A 21,498-nucleotide genomic window follows, 5' to 3' on the forward strand; every position below is an offset into this window, starting at 1 on the left:
ATCAAAGAATTTTTTAATTTCTGAAGTTAACATTTTTGATTTTTCATGAGATTTGACCAGAACAAGATCCCCAATTTTGAAAGTGGTTAATTTTACCCTATTGTTATGTCTTTTATTCCTCTTTTCCCCTTGTTTCCTCATAGTTTCCCTGACAATATCTTCTCTCTCTTGCATAGTTAAAGGTGTACATTTAGGAAAGTCAATAAGTTCTGATATAAGATTTGGAGGTCTAATATTAAACATAATCTCATACGGTGAAAATCCTGTGGAACTATGTTGTAGGCTATTCATAATATCTTCAAAATTTCGAATGTGCTCAAACCAGGTTGGATGTTTATGGCTACAATAGGTTCTACAAAGTCTCCCAATTTCCCTCATATATCTTCTGCGGGATTGGTGGACGGAGAATAAACAGATGTAAGTATATGCTTCAATTTTGATCTTTCAATAAACTTTTTCCAAATTTTAGAGGTGAAATGTGAACCATTATCTGATAATATAGCTTTTGGTTTACCCACCTGTGTGAAATAATCTCTTTCAATTTTTATTATAATTTCATGGCTAGTAGCTTTTTTCACTGGATATAGTTTAATTAATTTTGAAAATACATCTACCATAACAAATATGTAACAGTGACCACCTTTATTCTTTGGTAACATTCCATATAAGTCCACGGCGATAAGATCTAAATGTTTTTCCGGAATAATGTTTTGCATCTCTCCACCACATCTTTGATTGCTCACTTTAACTCTCTGACATTTGTCACAGGTTGCCAATTCTTTTCTTACCTTCTTTCCTATATTGTAAAAATAAACATTTTCTTGTATCTTTTGAATGCACTTCTGTATCCCACAATGACCAAAACTTTCATGTATGTAAATGATCAGCTTATCAGCATCTGCCTCTGGCCAACACAGTTTCCAATTATCAGAATCTACATCTGTTCTCCAAAATAAAATCCCCTTATGTAATTTGTAAAATTTATCAAGTTTCTCATACCCCTTCTTGCCTAAACATTCTTTGATTAATTTCCAACTCTGATCCAAATTTTGATTTTTTCTAATTTTGTTACACATTGGTTTCTCATTTTCCATCCCTTTCAAGTATCTAATTTTAAATTGCTTTTCCTCCTCTTGTTCAAAAATCTCCTTTTCTCCCCCAATTGGTAACCTTGAAAGTGAATCAGCTACTACATTCTCAGAACCTTTTATGTGTTTGATTTCAAAGTCAAACTGTTGCAGAAATATTGCCCATCTGGTCAATCTACTGGTGTATAATTTGCACTCTTGTAAGTAACTCAAAGCTTTGTGATCCGAAAATACTATGGTTTTATGTCCATTAAGGTAAATTCTAAATTTTGTAAAAGCCCAATGAATTGCCAAAAGTTCCTTCTCTGTGACTGTATAATTTTTCTCATGCTTGGGCAACATTCTGCTTGCAAATGCTATGGTACAATGTATCTTAACTCCATTCTCTACTCTTTCTTGAAATAACTCTGCTCCAAGCCCATAATTACTGCTATCAGTGTTCAAACAAAATGGTAAATTAAAATCAGGTCTGTGTAATAAGTGTTGCTTCCTCAACTCTTGCTTAATTTTATCAAACTCTTCCTGACAACTTTTATCCCAAACCCAAACAGTGTTTTTCTTAAGTAACTGACTTAAACATGGTGCATTCAGGCTCTGATCACTTATATGTTTTCGGTAATAACCGCATAACCCAAAGAACGACTTTAATTGTTTTTTAGTCTTAGGAAAGGGATTTCTGAAATTGCTTTAATATTTTCTGGATCTGCCAAAATTTCCTTGTCTGTGACAACATGACCCAAAAATTTTAATTCAGAAACTGCAAATTTACATTTCTCTAATTTCAATGTCATCCCCCCTTTTCTAAGTTTTTCACAAACTGACTTCAAAATCGAAAAATGTGCCTCCCAATTTTGCCCTGTAAACAAAATGTCATCTACATAAATTATCAGTTTAGACGCAAGTTCTTGCCCCAGTACATGATCCGAAGCTGTTATAAATACGGAAACAGAAGAATTTAACCCAAATGGCACAACACAATATTGGTAACTCTTACCATTGTACAAGAAAGCAGTATACTTCCTAGAATTAACCGAAAGTGGTACCTGATGAAAACCCGAAGTTAGATCCAAACTTGACATATATTTTATATCTGTAAATTTATAGAGTAACTCATCAATATTTTCGAGATGGTCTGTCTGTCTGAACAAAATTTTGTTAAAGTGTCTAGAGTCCAAAACCAATCTTACTCCACCATCTTTTTTCGAAACTACTACTAGAGGATTATTATATGCACTGATACTCCTTTCTATTATATTACATCCTTCCGTCTTTTTCAGCTCTTTCTCAACAGCAGGTCTTTTTGATATTGCAATACTCTATGGTTTTATGAAAAATGGTTCATGAGGTTTTACCTGAAGCTCACACTGATAACCCTTTACCCTACAAGGTATGTCACTGAAAACATCACTGTATTCCCACAGCAGATTTTCTAACTGTTGTTTTTGCTCCCCAGATAAATTTTGTGTTTCTGAAATTTTCAAATTTACTACATTCCCAAATTCAACTTCATCAGTATCAAATCTATGAATTTCAATATTCTCCCATCTATTTTATTTTAGTAAATTGATACTGTCAAAATTTCCATTACTCTGATCACCAAGTGTGTTCACAAAATTTGTCTGAATGTATTCCCTTTCACTAGTTTCTATCAAAAGTTTTCTTCTAACCCAATCAAATGCTGTATTTACTTTTACTATCCAATTCATACCCAAAAGAAAATCCTCATTAAATTCCTGAATTACAAAACATCCATGTGTGAACAACTTGCCTTCAATTAAAAATGTCACTAAAGCCTGGCTTTTTACCAATTTACTGCTCTTCCCAGTAGCACCTTTTATCTTTACTCCAACAACTGGCATTTCAACATAATCTTTCCCCGCTTTCAATTTCTTGCTTAACCTTTCAGATATTCCCGAGATCTCACTTCCTGTATCAATTAAACATTTACCAATCCATGAACCAATTTGAACTTTTATATAAGGACTGAAAAGTTTATCACTTTTCTCAGAACCTGTATCCTCATGTAATAAATCACTTTCAATTTCCCCAAACCTATACTTATCAGAATCATATGGTATATGATTATATGTATTATTTGTCACAGTTATAAAATTTGCACAAGATACAAAATTCTCATTAGTACTCTCTATTATCTCAAATAGCCAAGAATTTTCATCCAAATCACATTGTATACTATTGAAGTACTTATCCTTCAGCTTTTCAAAAATAAAATATCTCATCTTTTTCCACCACTCAGGACATACATACATACATTAATAAGCATCTTTCTAAAGTTCTTGTCAAAAGAAATAGTTTCACTGTTCAGCCATAGATTCATAAGAAATGTGTGTGTGTCATTAGTATCTGTAAAAGTTTCACTTAGGCTAGAAGTTATACATGTGTCATTATTTGTGTAGTCAGATTCTTTACCAAAAACATCAAAATTCACACTTTTACACACACCCAGCTTGTGAGCCTTATTCATCCTGGTAACATCCCTGGGAATTTCTATAACATTTTCACTATTTAATCCATTTTCAACCATGTGTATACCCAACTCCCTATTTAAACTAATGAAATACCTTTCCTCAACATCATCATCAATACCATTACTATCATAATCAACTTTATCATCAACATCATTATCATTACACATATTCAGGTCATACACATTCAAATTATCCCCTAAAATATAATTTCCCCTTTATAAAGTTACCAGAGCCCTTTCACCAATATTTTCATTCTCACAGCATGCATTCTCTCTTTCATTCACACACATCTCTGAACTACTACAAATTACATCATCTGACAAAGTGTTGTTCTTTTCTGCCCAAGTGTAAAACTCTGTTAAATTAAATGAATCACAATTACTTTTATCTACTGTATGTTCTTGTGTACTGAAAATTTTATCTTTATCAATATAATCATTATTTTCCTCTTGAAATTTTTTCAATAAGTAACAACTAATAACCTCATGTGATAGCTTAGGTTTGGAACTGTCATGTTTGGGTTTATGATAGTCACATCCATTGGTCCTTTCATCATGCTCACCTTCTGCCTCAACCTTGCGGACCTTCAAGGGGGCGTCTACTCGTTTTTTATTTCCTGAATTACAACTTGTTCCTGCTTGAACTGCTGATTGTGGTTCTGCCAATGTCTCTGATAAACATTTCTGTTCCCATTCCTATGCCAAACATTACCTGATTGTTGGTAGTTTCTGTTGTACTGATCTCTAGCAAAATTACTGTGATTTTGATCCCTAAAGTGTTCTCTATTTTGTTGATTATTTCCGCGAAAATGTTGTTCTTGTTTTGGATAAAAATTATGGTCCTCCTTTTGAAAATTGTTATATCCGCATGAATTTTGACTGACACCATGATAATTGTTTTGTTCCCTTTTTTGAAAGTTATCATTTCCCCAATTTTGACCATTACCTTTCTGAGTAAACCTACTGTGTGTTCTTGTTGTTACCCTACCCAACTTTTCAATATAATTGAGAAACTGCTCTACATTACTATCAGGACAATGAAGTAAACTCAACTGCATTGCTGATGGCAATCTTCTCTTTAAGGTATCAATTTTGATCAAGTCATCCAAAGGTTTTGTTAAATGAATAAGTTTTTGAAGTTCACTTTTGCAAAATTGTTTCATGCTCCTGATTCTCTATAGTTCCTCCCATTCAAAAATTCACTTTTGATTCTAGTTTGTTTAAGATCATCCCAAAAATTTTCCAGAAATTTTGATTCAAATTCTGAAAAGGTCATCCCCAAAGTTATAATCTGGTTTGCCCAAGTCAAAGCTTCCCCTTCCAAGAATTTTTTCACAAATTTAATTTTCATATCATCTGGTGAGTGAGGTAAAAAACAATCCTTACAATACTGTATAAAATGAACTTGAATTAAGGGTCCATCTACCGAAAAGTGCTTCACTGGAATATTAGATACAAGATTGCATGTGTGGACACTGTGATTTTTGCTTTGAAATTCAATGTCAAAACTTTCAAGTTTTTCACTAAGTTCTTTGACAGATTTTTTGTTTTCTAAATCATTGGACTCTACTTTTTTTTTCTAGAGTAACCAAACGATTGTCAGTTTCTTGTTGTACATTGTTAACGAAAACTTTTGTATTCTCATCCAAATTTTTAATTTCCCCTTTTATCTCATTAAAATCAATTAAATTTCCCTCCCTATCTGCCAGTAACTCATTTTTTACAGTATTAATTTTATCGCTCAATTTAGCATCAATTTCATTTACTTTTGCTTCCACAGATTCAATTTTTTCCTCAACACTGCCAACTTTGTTCGAAAGCTCACCCACTTGGGTATTGACTGCTTGGACTTGCAACAAAATGTTATCAATTTTTTCATCCCAGTAAGTCTTATTGTCATCAACTGATTGTTTAATTTCTTTCGTGAAATTTACAAGAAAACTTTTTAAATCAAATTGATCGGTTCTTTCTGTTTGAAAAAAAATTTATACACAACAATACAAAACAAGATAAAAAGATTGTTTTAACAAAATACGAGGGTTTCGTGACTTATCTGGAACACTCTTCTACTGTTGCAAAACCACGTTTTCCGTCCATGTGATTGTTGACCAAAATTCTTGAAATTATTTCTTCTATCGTGAACTACATTTTTTGCTGAAACATTTCTTCTCCAAAACTTTTACTCCCCGTTGAACACAAATACTGTAACACACATTCTGAAAAAACTGGTATTAACACACAAAAATTTTCTTCCTCGTAGCACTGTTGAAGGTCACGTGAACACAATATCCCGGACGAGCCCCCAGTTGAAATATGAGATCCCGGCTGACACACAAAGTTGAAATATGCTCACTATTTTTTATTTACTTAAAATTGGTATATTTCGTGGCAGTACCTTTTCCGTATAATATTTACAAGGTGATATTGGTCTTGGCTTCAGTTGTCTAGTGGAAGTATGATTTCACAATGCATCTTTGTGGGCTGCTGAAATGACATGGTTCAATGTGTTTGCCTCATTTTTGATGCTTCAAATACCATTTCTTCGAATGTAGTTTCTTTTTATAGTTTATATAAAAAATAGTAACATAATTCAAAATTATTTATGACGGCGACCTTCACATTGTTCTACCGTCAACACACATCACGAGTTCACTGCCAACTGAGTACAGTCAATGACGACTCCAGCATCAAAAATATTTTACACAACACACAAGCTTCCACTTGTAATCAGTCTCTTTGCTATTATTCGATACATTTACTAATAGTAATCAATATGCTTTCACTCTCAAAAATATAAGTAAATTAATATATAATAAGGCAAATTATAATAAAAATTCTGACAAAAAATATAAGGAAACATTTACAATTTGGTATCGACAAATCCGGTAGAAAATACCACATCTCCCAGATCCATTACAAGTTACGATCTAAATTTTGGCTTAGCTTTACTTCATGTCAGAAATACAGAAGAAAAATATTTTCATGAACACATGGCATTAGTAAAATCATCATGTATTTGAGAAATTAAGTAACATATAAAAATCGTAAATGGCTGTAAACAATGTTTCAATACTGTAGGTATCCATATGAACAAATGATCCTGTAATGAAGCGCGTTGCTCTCCGTTGGATCTTCTCTATCTCTTCTATCAACCCTATCTGGTACGGATCCCACACTGGTGAGCAGTATTCAAGCAGTGGGCGAACAAGTGTACTGTGAGCTACTTCCTTTGTTTTCGAACTGCATTTCCTTAGGATTCTTCCAATGAATCTCAGTCTGGCATCTGCTTCACCAGCGATTAATTTTATATGGTTATTCAATTTAATGCCTACTCCCAGATAATTTATGGAATTAACTGCTTCCAGTTGCTGACCTGCTATATTGTAGCTAAATGATAAAGGATCTTTCTTTCTATGTATTCGCAGCACATTACACTTGTCTACATTGAGATTCAATTGCCATTCCCGGCACCAAGCATCAATTCATTGCAGATCCTCCTGAATTTCCGTACAATTTTCCATTATTACAACTTCTTGATATACTACAGCTCTTGTTGTTGTTGTGGTCTTCAGTCCTGAGACTGGTTTGATGCAGCTCTCCATGCTACTCTATCCTGTGCAAGCTTCTTCATCTCCCAGTACTTACTGCAACCTACATCCTTCTGAATCTGCTTAGTGTATTCATCTCTTAGTCTCCCTCTATGATTTTTACCCTCCACACTGGCCTCCAATGCCTCGAATCATGAAACGACGCAGTCATGTTTTCGATTCAACTGATAAAAAAAATGGGGCCCCCCGGGGACCCAAGGTCGCGATGGCGGCGTCACTGTCCCGCCAAGATAATTTGTCCTTTTAGGACAATTATCTGAGCAAGCACCCATGCCAGCAAAAGGTTGCCCGACACGTGCTGTTTGATAACGTAATGTATATAAAAGGTGGTAATAATTTATTTAGTGTAGTCAGCAAAATGTCTTGGGTAAATTGTGATCCCTTGATGCCTCAGAGCATGTCCTACCAAACGGTCCCTTCTTCTTGTCAAGTTGTGCCACAAACTCCTCTTCTCCCCAATCCTATTCAATAATTCCTCATTAGTTATGTGATCTACCCACCTAATCTTCAGCATTCTTCTGTAGCACCACATTTCAAAAGCTTCTATTCTCTTCTTGTCCAAACTATTTATTGTCCATGTTTCACTTCCATACATGGCTACACTCAATACAAATACTTTTAAAAACGACTTCCTGACACTTAAATCAATACTCGATGTTAACAAATTTCTCTTCTTCAGAAACGATTTCCTTGCCATTGCCAGTCTACATTTTATATCCTCTCTACTTCAACCATCATCAGTTATTTTGCTCCCCAAATAGCAAAACTCCTTTACTACTTTAAGTGTCTCATTTCCTAATATAATTCCCTCAAAAATCACCTGACTTAATTTGACTATACTCCATTATCCTCGTTTTACTTTTGTTGATGTTCATCTTATATCCTCCTTTCAAGACACTGTCTATTCTGTTCAACTGCTCTTCCAAGTCCTTTGCTGTCTCTGACAGAATTACAATGTCATCGGCGAACCTCGAAGTTTTTATTTCTTCTCCATGGACTTTAATACCTACTCCGAATTTTTCTTTTGTTTCCTTTACTGCTTAATATACAGATTGAATAACATTGGGGAGAGGCTACAGCCCTATCTCACTCCCTTCCCCACCACTGCTTCCTTTTCATGCCTCTCGACTCTTATAACTGCCATCTGGTTTCTGTACAAATTGTAAATAGCCTTTCGCTCCCTGTATTTTACCCCTGCCACCTTTAGAATTTGAAAGAGAGTATTCCAGTCAACATTGTCAAAAGCTTTCTCTAAGTCTACAAATGCTAGAAATGTAGGTTTGCCTTTCCTTAATCTATTTTCTAAGATAAGTCGTAGGGTCAGTATTGCCTCACGTGTTCCAATAATTCAGCGGAATCCAAACTGATCTTCGCCGAGGTCGGCTTCTGCTAGTTTTTCCATTCGTTCGTAAAGAATTTGCGTTAGTATTTTGCAGCTGTGACTTATTAAACTGATAGTTGGTAATTTTCACATCTGTCAACACCTGCTTTCTTTGGGATTGGAATTATTATATTCTTCTTGAAGTCTGAGGGTATTTCGCCTGTTTCATACATTTTGCTCACCAGATGGTAGAGTTTTGTCAGGACTGGCTCTCCCAAAGCCGTCAGTAGTTCTAATGGAATGTTGTCTACTCCTGGGGCCTTGTTTCGACTCAGGTCTTTCAGTGCTCTGTCTAACTCTTCATGCAGTATTGTATCTCCCATTTCATCTTCATCTACATCCTCTTCCATTTCCATAATATTGCTCTCAAGTACATCACCCTTGTATAGACCCTCTATATACTCCTTCCACCTTTCTGCTTTCCCTTCTTTGGTTAGAACTGGGTTTCCATCTGAGCTCTTGATATTCATACAAGTGGCTCTCTTTTCTCCAAAGGTCTCTTTAATTTTCCTGTAGGCAGTATCTATCTTACCCCTAGTGAGATAAGCCTCTACTTCCTTACACTTGTCCTCTAGCCATCCTTGCTTAGCAATTTTGTACTTCCTGTCGATCTCATTTTTGAGACGTTTGTATTCCTTTTTGCCTGTTTCATTTACTGCGTTTTTATATTTTCTCCTTTCATCTGTTAAATTCAATATTTTTTCTGTTACCCAAGGATTTCTACTAGCCCTCGTCTTTTTACCTACTTCATCCTCTGCTGCCTTCACTACTTCATCCCTCAGAGCTACCCATTCTCCTTCTACTGTATTTCTTTCCCACCATTCCTGTCAATTGTTCCCTTATGCTCTCCCTGAAACTCTGCACAACCTCTGTTTTAGTCAGTTTATCCAGGTCCCATCTCCTTAAATTCTCACCTTTATGCAGTTTCTTCAGTTTTAATCTACAGTTCATAACCAATAGATTGTGTCAGAGTCCACATCTGCCCCTGGAAATGTCTTACAATTTAAAACTTGGTTCCTAAATCTCTGTCTTACCATTATATAATCTATCTGAAATCTGTCAGTACCTCCAGCCTTCTTCCATGTATACAGCCTTCTTTTATGATTCTTGAAGCAAGTGTTAGCTATGATTAAGTTATGCTCTGTGCAAAATTCTACCAGACGGCTTCCTCTTTCATTTCTCTCCCACAATCCATATTCACCCACTATGTTTCCTTCTCTCCCTTTTCCTACTCTCGAATTCCAGTAACCCATGACTATTAAATTTTCGTCTCCCTTCACTACCTTTTACCTCATCATACATTTCATCAATTTCTTCATCATCTGCAGAGCTAGTTGGCATAGAAACTTATACTACTGTAGTAGGCGGCATGGGATTCGTGTCTATCTTGGCCACGATAATGCGTTCACTATGCTGTTGGTAGTAGCTTACCCGCACTCCTATTTTTTTTATTCATTATTAAACCTACTCCTGCATTACCCCTATTTGATTTTCTATTTATAACCCTGTATTCACCTGACCAAAAGTCTTGTTCCTCCTGTCACTGAACTTCACTAATTCCCACTATATCTAACTTTAACCTATCCATTTCCCTTTTTTAAATTTTCTAACCTACCTGCCCGATTAAGGGATCTGACATTCCACGCTCCGATCCGTAGAATGCCGGTTTTCTTTCTCCTGATGACGGCGTCCTCTTGAGTAGTCCCCGGCCCGGAGATCCGAATGGGGGACTATTTTACCTCCGGAATATTTTACACAAGAGGACGCCATCATCTTTTAATCATACAGTGAAGCTGCATGACCTCAGGAAAAATTACGGCTGCAGTTTCCCCTTGCTTTCAGCTGTTCTCAGTACCAGCACAGCAAGGCCGTTTTGGTTAGTGTTACAAGCCAGATCAGTCAATCATCCAGACTGTTGCCCCTGCAACTATTGAAAAGGCTGCTGCCCCTCTTCAGGAACCACACGTTTGTCTCCGTTGTGGTTGCACCTATGGTATGGTCATCTGTATCGCTGAGGCACGCAAGCCTCCCCACCAACGGCAAGGTCCATGGTTCATGGGGGTATATGACCATAAAAATGTAACGATGCTAAAAATTATTTGTTTCAAAAGATTCACATTGCTTCTTTAACCCTTTCACTGATGTGGATATGGATAAATGTCCTGCTATGCCATTCCTCAGGTGCTGTGACACGTGTACACACACTGCTTGGTTTTCCTACAGCGCTGTGGAGGTGTGTATGCGTCCTGAGCCACTGATTTCTCACTGCTGTGGACAAGTTATACCATAATCCAGTGAATAAAAAAGTTCTGAGTATTTATCATATAACATATGTGCCATTGTGTGCTATCATTGGTAAAAATCTTGTTTCAATATCTTGAACTGTTATGAGATATGACAACTGTTATGACCACATGATTTGAAACACACAAGGACATGAACAGGTGCATTGCGTGCAGCTGTCCATCAGATAATACAAAAAAGACATTGTTCTGCTCTCAATTAAAAAAAAAAAAAGATCTCAATGTCTTATCTACATTTCATTCACTGCAATGCATGGGCTAAAACCAACCAAATGCAAAGTTTACACAATGTGAAACTTCCCGGCAGATGAAAACTGTGTGCCACACCGAGGCTAGAATTCGGGACCTTCGCTTTTTGTGGGGAAGTGCACTTGCCCACGAAAGGCAAAGGTCCTGCCAGGAAGTTTCATATCAGTGCACACTCTGTTGCAGACTGAAAATCTCATTCTGTTTACGCAATGAATTTTTACCTCTGCTAATCTTTAAAATTTTGTGCAATGTTTTACTTAATCTGATGCAGCACAGTAAGTATCAGGAAGAGCAAAAAGTTATTTGGTTGTTTACTGAGTGAAGATATCAGACTTAATATGTACAAAAGTAAGGTTTTTTTATTTTTTTATATTTTTTTGCTAACAGTTTTTGAAAAATCAGATTAAAAGTATTTCATATCAGCTGGAATGCCATCTCTCAGTGCAGGCACCAGCATCTGGCAAGCAGTACAGCCATAACAAATGCTGCCTTCAGCACAGGATGCAGAGAGCACATCTGTAGCGGTCAAGGTTAACAGCCTTCATCTTCCACTTTTCAACAAATGTTTTACTTTTCCTAAAAACTTCATATTTCAACAGTTATTTGTAATTTTCTTGATCAGAAATGTTCAAATCCAAAATCCTGAGCCACAGCTTTTCTGTTTCCAAAAATATAAAAATTTAAAAAAATAATTTGTTAGTTTGTTAATTATTCCAATTAGAAGAACATACTTTTTAGAAACTTTTTGGCAAACTATAGGAATCACACGCACATTAATACGTCACTCTCGTAAAGTAGTAGCAAGGGTTTTGCCATTATATTAGTTAAACTTACTTAACTGACTATTGGATTTTTATCCCCTTCAATTTTCCTGTTTTTATGTTAATATCTAAAATGGAATAACTTTAACAGTTTGTAATTTCTGTAATATGCACAAACAACTCTGAATAAGTGCCGTGTACAAAGTCTTAAGTAATTTGTGCCAGTTATACAAACTGTACAGTTACTATGTCAGTTGGTCAGAGCCTGGTAATATGAATGTATAAATATGAGTGAGTAATGACTACCGTATTTACTCAAATCTAAGCCGCACTTTTTTTCCGGTTTTTGTAATCCCAAAACCGCCTGCGGCTTAGAATCGAGTGCAAAGCAAGCGGAAGTACTGAAGAATGTTGGCAGGTGCCGTCACAACTAACTTCTGCCGTCGAATATATGCAGCGCTACACAGGCATGCTTTGTAGGCACAGAGATAAATACTGGCGCCAAAACCTCGGTGTCAGTATAAAAAAATAAAAGAAAGAAAGAAAGAAAGAAAGAAAGAAAGGTGTAAGTCGAGCTTTTTTTTCTCCGCCCCGAGTTTCGACCACTGCATTTTCATACATTATCCAACGAAGTAAATACAAATTCCGCATTGTTCATCTTCGAATGTAGCAGAATTTCAATGTACTACGAAAATCCGACTGGCAAGACTGTTTGGGATGTTTATCAGTATGGCCAACTCTACATTCTGAATTTTTTCCTACCGGTGAGAAGAGATGGTTGCTAATAGTAACCTGATAAAATGTGAATCACATGCAGTATTCTCTTCACCATAAGAATAATACGAATATAAACATTTTATCATGTATTCTTTCGTGTTTGCTGCTATCTCATTTAAATCCTTCTGCCTAATAAACTACGAAAATAGAGTGAGACAACAGCAAACGCGGAAGAATATACGTATCGTGTCATGTTTATATTCGTATTATTCTTATGCCTAGTAGTGATACAGTCAGAAACGAAGCACGGCAACTGACTAGATTTTTAAATCTAAGATGACTATAATTTCTGTGCAGAATTTGATGTACTAAAGCAGTGGCCGCAAAGATTTTCAAACGGAGAAAAATTTTCGCCTAACTCTCAATCAGAACATGTTCTATCATTTGGTTCTTGTTGATAATTATCAAAGAAAGCAGCAGTGTAAGTAACAACAAATAGCAGTCTCTTGCCATTGTTTCGCTAATGAGACGATTCCTCTCTTTTTAAAAAAAATTGTAAGTGGCGGTTGCGCGCACCGACAGGCTGTAAACGCGCACTATCAGAATGCGACAAACAATGCATGACACAGTACAGTAACGCATTTTCAGCTTAGAGTGACGTAAACACCTATAACAAAGAAAACGGCACTTATCAGATGAAAGCAAAATAAGCAATCGATTCAAACCAGACGAGGCACATAAAAAAGGAAGGGTACCCGTATAAATACGGACGGAGCGCCTGACGCATAGCAATGGCTACCTGGTAAAGCTTAACTGCTAAGCTTACGACTCGAACCAAACTACTGTAGCTGTATCGTCATTCATTCGACCTAAATTGTGTCTCATATTACAATGGACCAACTTTGTTTCGATTTGGAGGTGCGGCCTAAAACTTTTCTCTCCTCTTGAATTTCGAGTCTCAAATTTCAGGTGCGGCTTAGATTCGGGAATTTTTTTTTCCCTTTATTTCGAGTCTCATTTTTCAGGTGCGGCTTAGATTCGGGTGCGGCTTAGATTCGAGTAAATACGGTATGTGAAGTTCAAAGTGAATCTTGTAAAACGTACAGTTGCTTTGTTGATTGCTGCCACTTGAAAAAAATTCTGAACATTCTTCAAGTTTGTGTATCTAACTGACCTAAGCAAAGACATCTGTCCTATAGTTTATAAAGCTGATCATCAAATTACACCGTACGTTAATAAATGTGAAGAGAAATGAAATATTCTACAGTTCTGTGTACATCATTTAAAACTAGTTAATCATAATCAATAATCACAGAATGAGAATTAAGGCGGATATTCTACGAGACATACGAGGTAGACGCATATGAACCAGGTTGGTAAGTTACAACTTAACTTAGAAATTTTGCTTTCAAAGTTGTGTGTCTTCCAGAACATATTTTCACTCTGCAGTAGTGTGTGGGCTGATTTGAAACTTCCTGGTGGATTAAAACTGAATGCCTGATCAGTACTTGAACCCGAGACCTTCGCCTTTTGTAGACAAGGTGCAAGGTAGCACGTGCCGATGAAAGGCAAAGGTTTGAGTCCCAGCTGGGCACACAGGTTTAATCTTGGGTCTTATTATTTATTATTCTATAACATTGTGTCACTTACAAAAACAACCAACTGAATAAAAATTGTAGAAACAAATGGTGTACAAAGGATTACAGTGTTACATTTTACACAAAGCTGAAATCAAAAACAAACAATGGAAAGGATTGTATGTTGCAATCTATCCTTTCCTTGCTTGTTGAAATCTCAAGCAGATATTCTATGACACACCATTCAATTGATCACTTACCTGAAGGACATCTCAAAGTTTCTGTTAGCAGAAGAGATTCTCCAGCCACTACACTTTGAATTTTCCAGCTCATTTTGCCAGTCCTCCACATCTCTGTACATGCTTGTCAGATGGCGACATGCATAATAGTAGGGTTCTCTGAAAATTAAATATGAAAAAGACAGATATCAAGACATAATTTATCAGAACAATTATAAAGGATGGATTATGAAAATACACAATTTATTTAGCATTGTTTTCAAAACTTAAATTGTGTCACACACAGCTTTGAGCAGATCTAAAGAAAATTATTTTATGCAGGTGTGGGTTCAATATTGTGTTGTTAGCAATGACATCAGTTTAAATGAGTTTATTCTTGGTTATTGATGAAACAGTGTACATGATTACACAAGGACACAAATTTACGTTTATTTTACGTGCCCTAGGTCTTGAGACAGTTACTGTTCCAAATATTTTATTCACATTTTGTAATGTGTTGTAAAACCAAGAATCTACACCCAGCAAAGAAACTATGTAGTAATTGAAAATGAATCAAGAACTTAACAAAACCCACAAAGAAATTAAGTGTTGATATAAGATATAATGGTGTGAGGTTTACAGACAAAATGGAGAGTTTATCATTACGTAATAGGCTGTTAATTACTACAAAACAGTCACAGTTTTTCAGTTATTTTCCCAGTATTTAAGAATGGAGTTTTCTCTGGAAATAATACAACTAAACAAAACAGGGTATATGAGGGAGTGAGGCATGGTTTTCCTACAGTTAATCAAGCCATACCCAGATGAGTCGCCAAAGCAAAATACATTTGGCTGTTCAGTGGCCAGCCTGTGTCTGACTCCTGGTCTTTTTAATTTTAATAAAAGTAAAAAGACAGCATAAACTTTACAAACACAATTTACTTTATTTTCAAACAGACATGCAAACAGCATACACGAACTGGAAACGGCAACAATGATTGAAATGGAAAAAATTAACTTGCGTCTCCTGAAAATGCAAACAAAATTGTACACAATATAACAGCTCGATGTTTAATACTTTCATATACGTTCCTATATTGAATACATTTACCTATGTATTCACATATGGAACAATTCATCAATACCTTCAGACTCAGCATCATTTTCAACAAACCGTTTCTGACGTGTTTTTGCAATGCAAGGAGTATGTTTGAAGAAAGAGTGCTGAATGAGAAAAATAAAAGGCAGCAAATCCAACAAACTTTTCTTCTTTCCATCTGTAACTACACAACACTGCTTATAGTGGTCTTGTTCCAATAGCTGACTACTGGTCTTCTTTTACCTTTCCTTGTCAAATTAATTTCATGGACCTGTATATCAGGTTTGATGCCGTTTTTGTATTTTAGTGAACACGCACATTCCTTTTCGCTCTCCATGCACTGATGTCAAGCCAATTCACTTTGTGGACATCAACAGTTTTCTTCCAGTTTACAATGGCTGTTTGCAATTTCTTTGTGCATAAAACATCAGTATGCATTGTGTGAACTATTTTAACCTTTTATTTGGCAGTGTTGCTCTCAAGCAACATCAAATTTACGTTGGCCTTATGGGACAACAAACACTTCCCAGTGCCTTTTACTGGCATTGTCGCCTCCAGGCAACGTTCCTTTACACACTGTGAATGCCAGTTGTAATAGTTCAAGGTTTTCCACACGAGATGGCATTTTGTGCAGTGGTGTTACAGAGATCTCCTCGTGTGAGCAACAGGGGTGTCTTATTTTGATTCTGAAAGAGCGGATTTCAATAAATTGGCAGTAATCTTAGTAGATTTTCTAGAAGAAATACCCAGAGGTGACTTTACAGCAGAAATATTTCAATCTAATATTGTTTTGAATTACGTAAATAGTATAAAACTTTTATGTTGCCTGTGAGCAACATTGCCCATAGTTGGGACATGCGCCATTAGTATATAACATATGCTTACGGTGTGACAGAGTAGACATTTTTATTTTCAGGGGCTTTTATAGCTATGGATACCAGAATATTTTATGGAATTAATTTTAGTAAGGTGGGCAGACAATAAAATCGAGACACTTGCAAGCTCAATTTGTGGTGTCCAGCCACTCTCAACAGTAAAACAATGGGACAGCAACGAAAAAAGAAGAATTGATGTGCCCTGTCCCAGTATTGTATGTCAGTACAACAAGCATATGGGAGGAGTTAATCTTGCTGGTATGCTGATAGAGCTCTACAGAGTACCAATGAAAACTAGGCGTTGGTACATGAGATTGTTTGGATTTATGCTAGATATGAGTGTTGTAAATGCCTGGCTGGTATTTCGAAGAGAATATCTGGACAAGAAGACCTCATTGAAGTCATTCAGGGCAGATATTGCCAATGGTTTGGTGTTTTCAGGGAAAATGGTAGTAGGAAGGCCCTCAATAGACATAACACCACCACAAAAGAAGAGGAGGAAGCCAACAGCTCTGAATGTTACACAAGATGTCCGATTTGATAACATGGAGCATGGGCCTGTATACGATCCCAAAGGTCATTGTCGTTATTGTCCATCTGGATATTCTACAGTCATGTGTTCAAATTGCAATCTAGTATTGTGCTTCGTTCCAAAGAGGAACTGTTTCCAAACATTCCATTGCAAGAAGAACTAGAAGGGAAAAATGAAACAGTTCTATTACACAGCAGGAATGCATAAACGTGTTTATAAATTACATTATTCACGTACAGGAAATCATTTGCTTAAGGTTATTGGCATAAACATTTTTTCTATAATATGTATAAATGTGGTCTACTGCTGGCAATGTTGCTTGTAAGCAACATTTCATTATTTTCATAATTTTTGTCAAAAATTTCTAAAACTGACATATACATAAAACCATTCTTTTCATCAAATGAATGTATTCCAAAGTTGTACATATACAGATTCCTCTTTTAGTATGGTGTTGATGTGGACAGTTTCAGAAATGGGAGTGCCTTCTGTAGATCAAAGGTCAGCACATACAAGTCATTTGAAATATTATCTGCATCTGATTTCAAATTCTCCCTAGCCTGAGCAGCTTTTCGTGAGTGTACATCTCTTTCCTACATCATTGACAGCAATGCAGCTTCGTTCTGTTCCATTTAAATCTTCTTGTTAATTCTATCCGACGAACTGCACCTGTCTTTTGATGGTTGCTTGAAATGGAGATTTAATTATGTTGAAAAGACAAAGTAATAGAACAATTTTTGAGGACTTACACCACTTGTACTCCGATCACCTCAGTTCTTGCCTTCAAGGTACATGTCCTCTTTGCAATGAATGCAGTAATACTGTTGTTATAAATATCGTGTTTTTTAGAGTTTCGTTTTGTGTTTTCCATAATTTACAACCTACATTAAGTGAATAAATATTGGTGGTGTGTTTATAAGCTAGAACTTTGTTCGCCGTTTAATCGTTGTGTGATGTTTTGGATGCATTACAGTGCTTTACATAATTTCCTGACAGCATTGGATTAAGTGTGTTGTTAAAAAATATTGTGCATGCCAGGCTTGTGGGTTGGTGTTTCACTGGAGAGACTGAAGCAGGGAAGCTAAAAATGTGTCAGATGAGGCTCTTCCATGGATTTGTAGATTACTTAGTCAAGACAAGAAATTCGTGGAACAGGGAAGAAATATTTGTGCCCTCCAGGCAGCATTAGAAATGGCACATTTTGAATTAGATATGTTGAAGAGGAATGAGACAATGGGAGCTAGGAGAAGGTGACAAGTAATAGACAGAAGGTGGAAATCTCAGAAATCACATTTCAAATTCCAGTTAGCAATCCCATTTGACTTGCTACATGAAGTAGGACAAGGGCCTCAATCAGTTTCTGAGCTTAGTACGGTGAAGTAGACTTGTAGGAATGACTTTAATGCTAGGAGAATAAAGGGGCCTTACACAGAGATTCTGATGGTGAGCATAAAGTACTTTGCAGGAAACAGCATGGCTAGCAACATAGAATATAGCATTAAAGGTGACCGGGAGGAAAAAAGAGCAACAATGCACATGCTCATGAGGTGTTTGTCAAAGTTTTGTAGTGACATGACCAGCCCTGACTTAATACTGCTGTTAGCCATGTGAACAAAGAGCTTGGCGAATTGCTTTTGACTGAAATGAAGTCTCATATCTGTGCTGCACCTGTTGCTGTATTGGGAGATGGGGATACACTAATCATGGCCTGCACCTAAATAGGAGGGAGGACAGAAGATTACCTGGGCATCTTGTAGAAAATATAAGGGGGAGGGGGGGCAAAGGCACACAAATCCCTGTATCCCTTTGATTACTGGAATCAAAGGGGCCCATATTTTAGTTTAGCGTCAGGTTTCAGACAGAAAGTATTGAAAGACATTAAAGCAATAGAAAACCATAATATATATAACAGTTTCCAGAAAAATAAAATTAGTTTGTTTCGTCAGAACATTGGGGGTTTAAAAACAGTATAGATGAACTTATTGAATGCCTAGAAGATGTGAAAAATTCTGAAGGGATAGATATTCTGTCCCTCTCTGAACACCATGTAACCACAGGGATTGAGAAGTTAAATACCTTGCATCATTTTAGTGTATGAAGTTAACACGGTAAAAGGAGCAGTTCCAACATACATAAAAGTTGGACACAAGGACAAAGGGACCGATGACCTCAGAAGTTTGGTCCCATAGGAACTTACCACCACAAAGGTCAAAAACATTGAAAACAAATAGTTTTTGTGTTGATCAGATCCTAGAATCATGTGTTGTGAAGTGTTACTGAAAAACATATCTCTGATAACTATAACAGTCTACAGATCCCCTTTAGGAAACTTTCAGGTATTTATGAGAAATCCAGATGCATTTTTTGAGCTGCTTGTCAGACACAAAGAAACAGTAGTTCATGGAGATTTCAATGTAGATTTCTTAAAAGATACAGACAGGAAAAATGAACTAGAATTATTGTTTGGGCATTTCAATTTAATTTCAGTAGTCAATTTTCCAACTCGTGTGCTGAAAAGTAGTAGGACACTGCTTGACAATGTTTTTATAGACAATGCTTAAGTTGAAACAATTAATATGAACTCAATTGCTAATGGACCATAGTATCTGATCATGATGCACAATTCATGGAAATAAACAGTATGATGCCTTACTACTCTGAGGCAGGTTCGTACAAAACAGTGAGGCTTATAAAGAACAGGACACAACATTTTATGAGCAAGCTAAAATGGTTGGTGTGGGACCAGACATATTTAGAAAGAGAGACTATGTCAAATTCAGTTTCTCCATAGGAAATTTATGTTAATATTTGAAAGTTGTTTTTCCTAAAATTTATCCAGAAGATCCATTAAAAAAAACCACACATATAAGCTGTGGATAGCTAAGGGAATTAAAATCCCATGTACAAGGAAGAGGAAAATTTACAGTAAAGGTCAATGTCAGTCAAGATCTGACATTACTTGCACACTACAAAAAAATACTGTAGCATTTTGAGGAAAGTCACTAAAACGTCCAGAAGTATGCAAGTCCTGACAGAAATAAATAATGCAGATAGTCTGATTAAACAAAGGAAAATGGAATGTAACAATATTATAAGAAGGAAAGTTGCTACTCACCATATAGTGGAGTCGCTGAGTCGCGCATCACAGATAGTAAGATTACAATTACATGGAGCATTGTGAAATGGGAGACAGGACAGCCAGTCAGTGTGTGAGATTCCACAACAATTAAAGTAAATGACAATGTTATGACAGACAATTCACAAGTTGCAAGCACCTTTAACAGTCACTTTCTAAACATAGCAGCAAATACAGGATTAAATGGTTCAGTTGACGAAGCAAGAGAATATATTAAAAATTTCATTCCACAAAATTTAAAAGAGGAAGTTTCAAAGTTTTTTTCCATAATGTTTGATGTCAATTTAATCATTGTAATTAATTAGTTCTCTTTGTCATTGGGGCTGAGAGCCTGCACAAGTTGTAATCGATAGGACTTGAACAGCAAAATCCGTCTCAGAACTTTACATACACTTGGTTATGGTATTCCAAGTTCTCGACTGGCTCTATTGGTAAACTCACTGGGACTGTGCACAAAACTTTCTTGAAGCCGTCGGATATCATCCTCTGACACATTTGGCTGGCCTGTGCTTTTTCCTTTACACACTCTCCCAGTCTGTTTAAATTGCTTAAACCAAAGACTAATGCTTTTGCGAGTTGGTGATTGAATACTGAATTTGATATTAAATGCCAGCTGCACTGAAATTTGTGACCCACTTTTTGCGAACTCAAGAATGCAGAAAACCCTGTGCCCCACAGTTGCCATCCCACTCACAACTGACAGTGAAATGGAACGATAGCCCTATTGCTGTGCGAAATCTACCGGCCACTTCTGAAACCATCACCACCTGCCCGCCAAAAACTTTGAAACTTCCTCTTTTGATTGGTATAAAGCTTGTTCATTTTGGATTTGTACTTGAATACATATGAATTTTTGAAAACGGGTCCATAATTTAGAATAACCTTGTACAATCACTCATCAAACAGTACAAGCCTTAATAAAAATATTCCACCAGTTGCTATTTTTGTGGTCTTTCAAGGTGTTTGATTGAATCAATCATGTTACTCTCTTGAAAAAACTCAAGTATTATGGAAGTGATGGCTTTAAGTATAGCTGGTTTGAATCTTACTTAACAAACAGAAAGCAAAATGCTGTGCTGAATAATTCAGACATTGAAACTTCCTGGCAGACATTGTCAGGAAGGTAGAAATTTTTCATGACTGGGGGAAAATAACAGTGTGTGTCCCGAAGGTTTCAATTTTGCGTCCCCTCCTATTCCTTATATATCTGAATGGCATTCCACTTAACATTCAACAAGCAAAATGATTACTTTCGGCACACGATTCTAGTGTTATAATAAATCTCATTAGAGAGAAGGCAACAGAAGGGTTTGTCAATAATATTTTCCAAAGAATTATTAAATTGTTAACTGAAAATGAACTCTCCCTTAATTTAAAAACAGGCTAGATTCAGTTCCGTACAGCAAGTAAGAGTCATACCAACAGCAGATGCAGCACATGAACAGGCGTCACACAAATTTTTGGGT

General features: G+C 36.2%; 1 protein-coding gene across 1 annotated transcript in view; it reads right to left on the bottom strand.

Moving 5' to 3' along the window:
- LOC126198559 (myotubularin-related protein 10-B) overlaps positions 1–21,498 on the bottom strand; it is a 159,782-nt gene that overhangs the window by 118,242 nt on the left and 20,042 nt on the right. The window contains exon 6 of the mRNA XM_049934985.1: positions 14,433–14,570. Within this exon, the coding sequence (XP_049790942.1) occupies positions 14,433–14,570 (138 nt within the window). The remainder of the gene's footprint in view (positions 1–14,432; positions 14,571–21,498) is intronic.

This window comes from Schistocerca nitens, chromosome 8 (assembly GCF_023898315.1).
Source record: "Schistocerca nitens isolate TAMUIC-IGC-003100 chromosome 8, iqSchNite1.1, whole genome shotgun sequence".
In the NCBI taxonomy this organism is placed as follows: Eukaryota; Metazoa; Arthropoda; class Insecta; order Orthoptera; family Acrididae; genus Schistocerca; species Schistocerca nitens.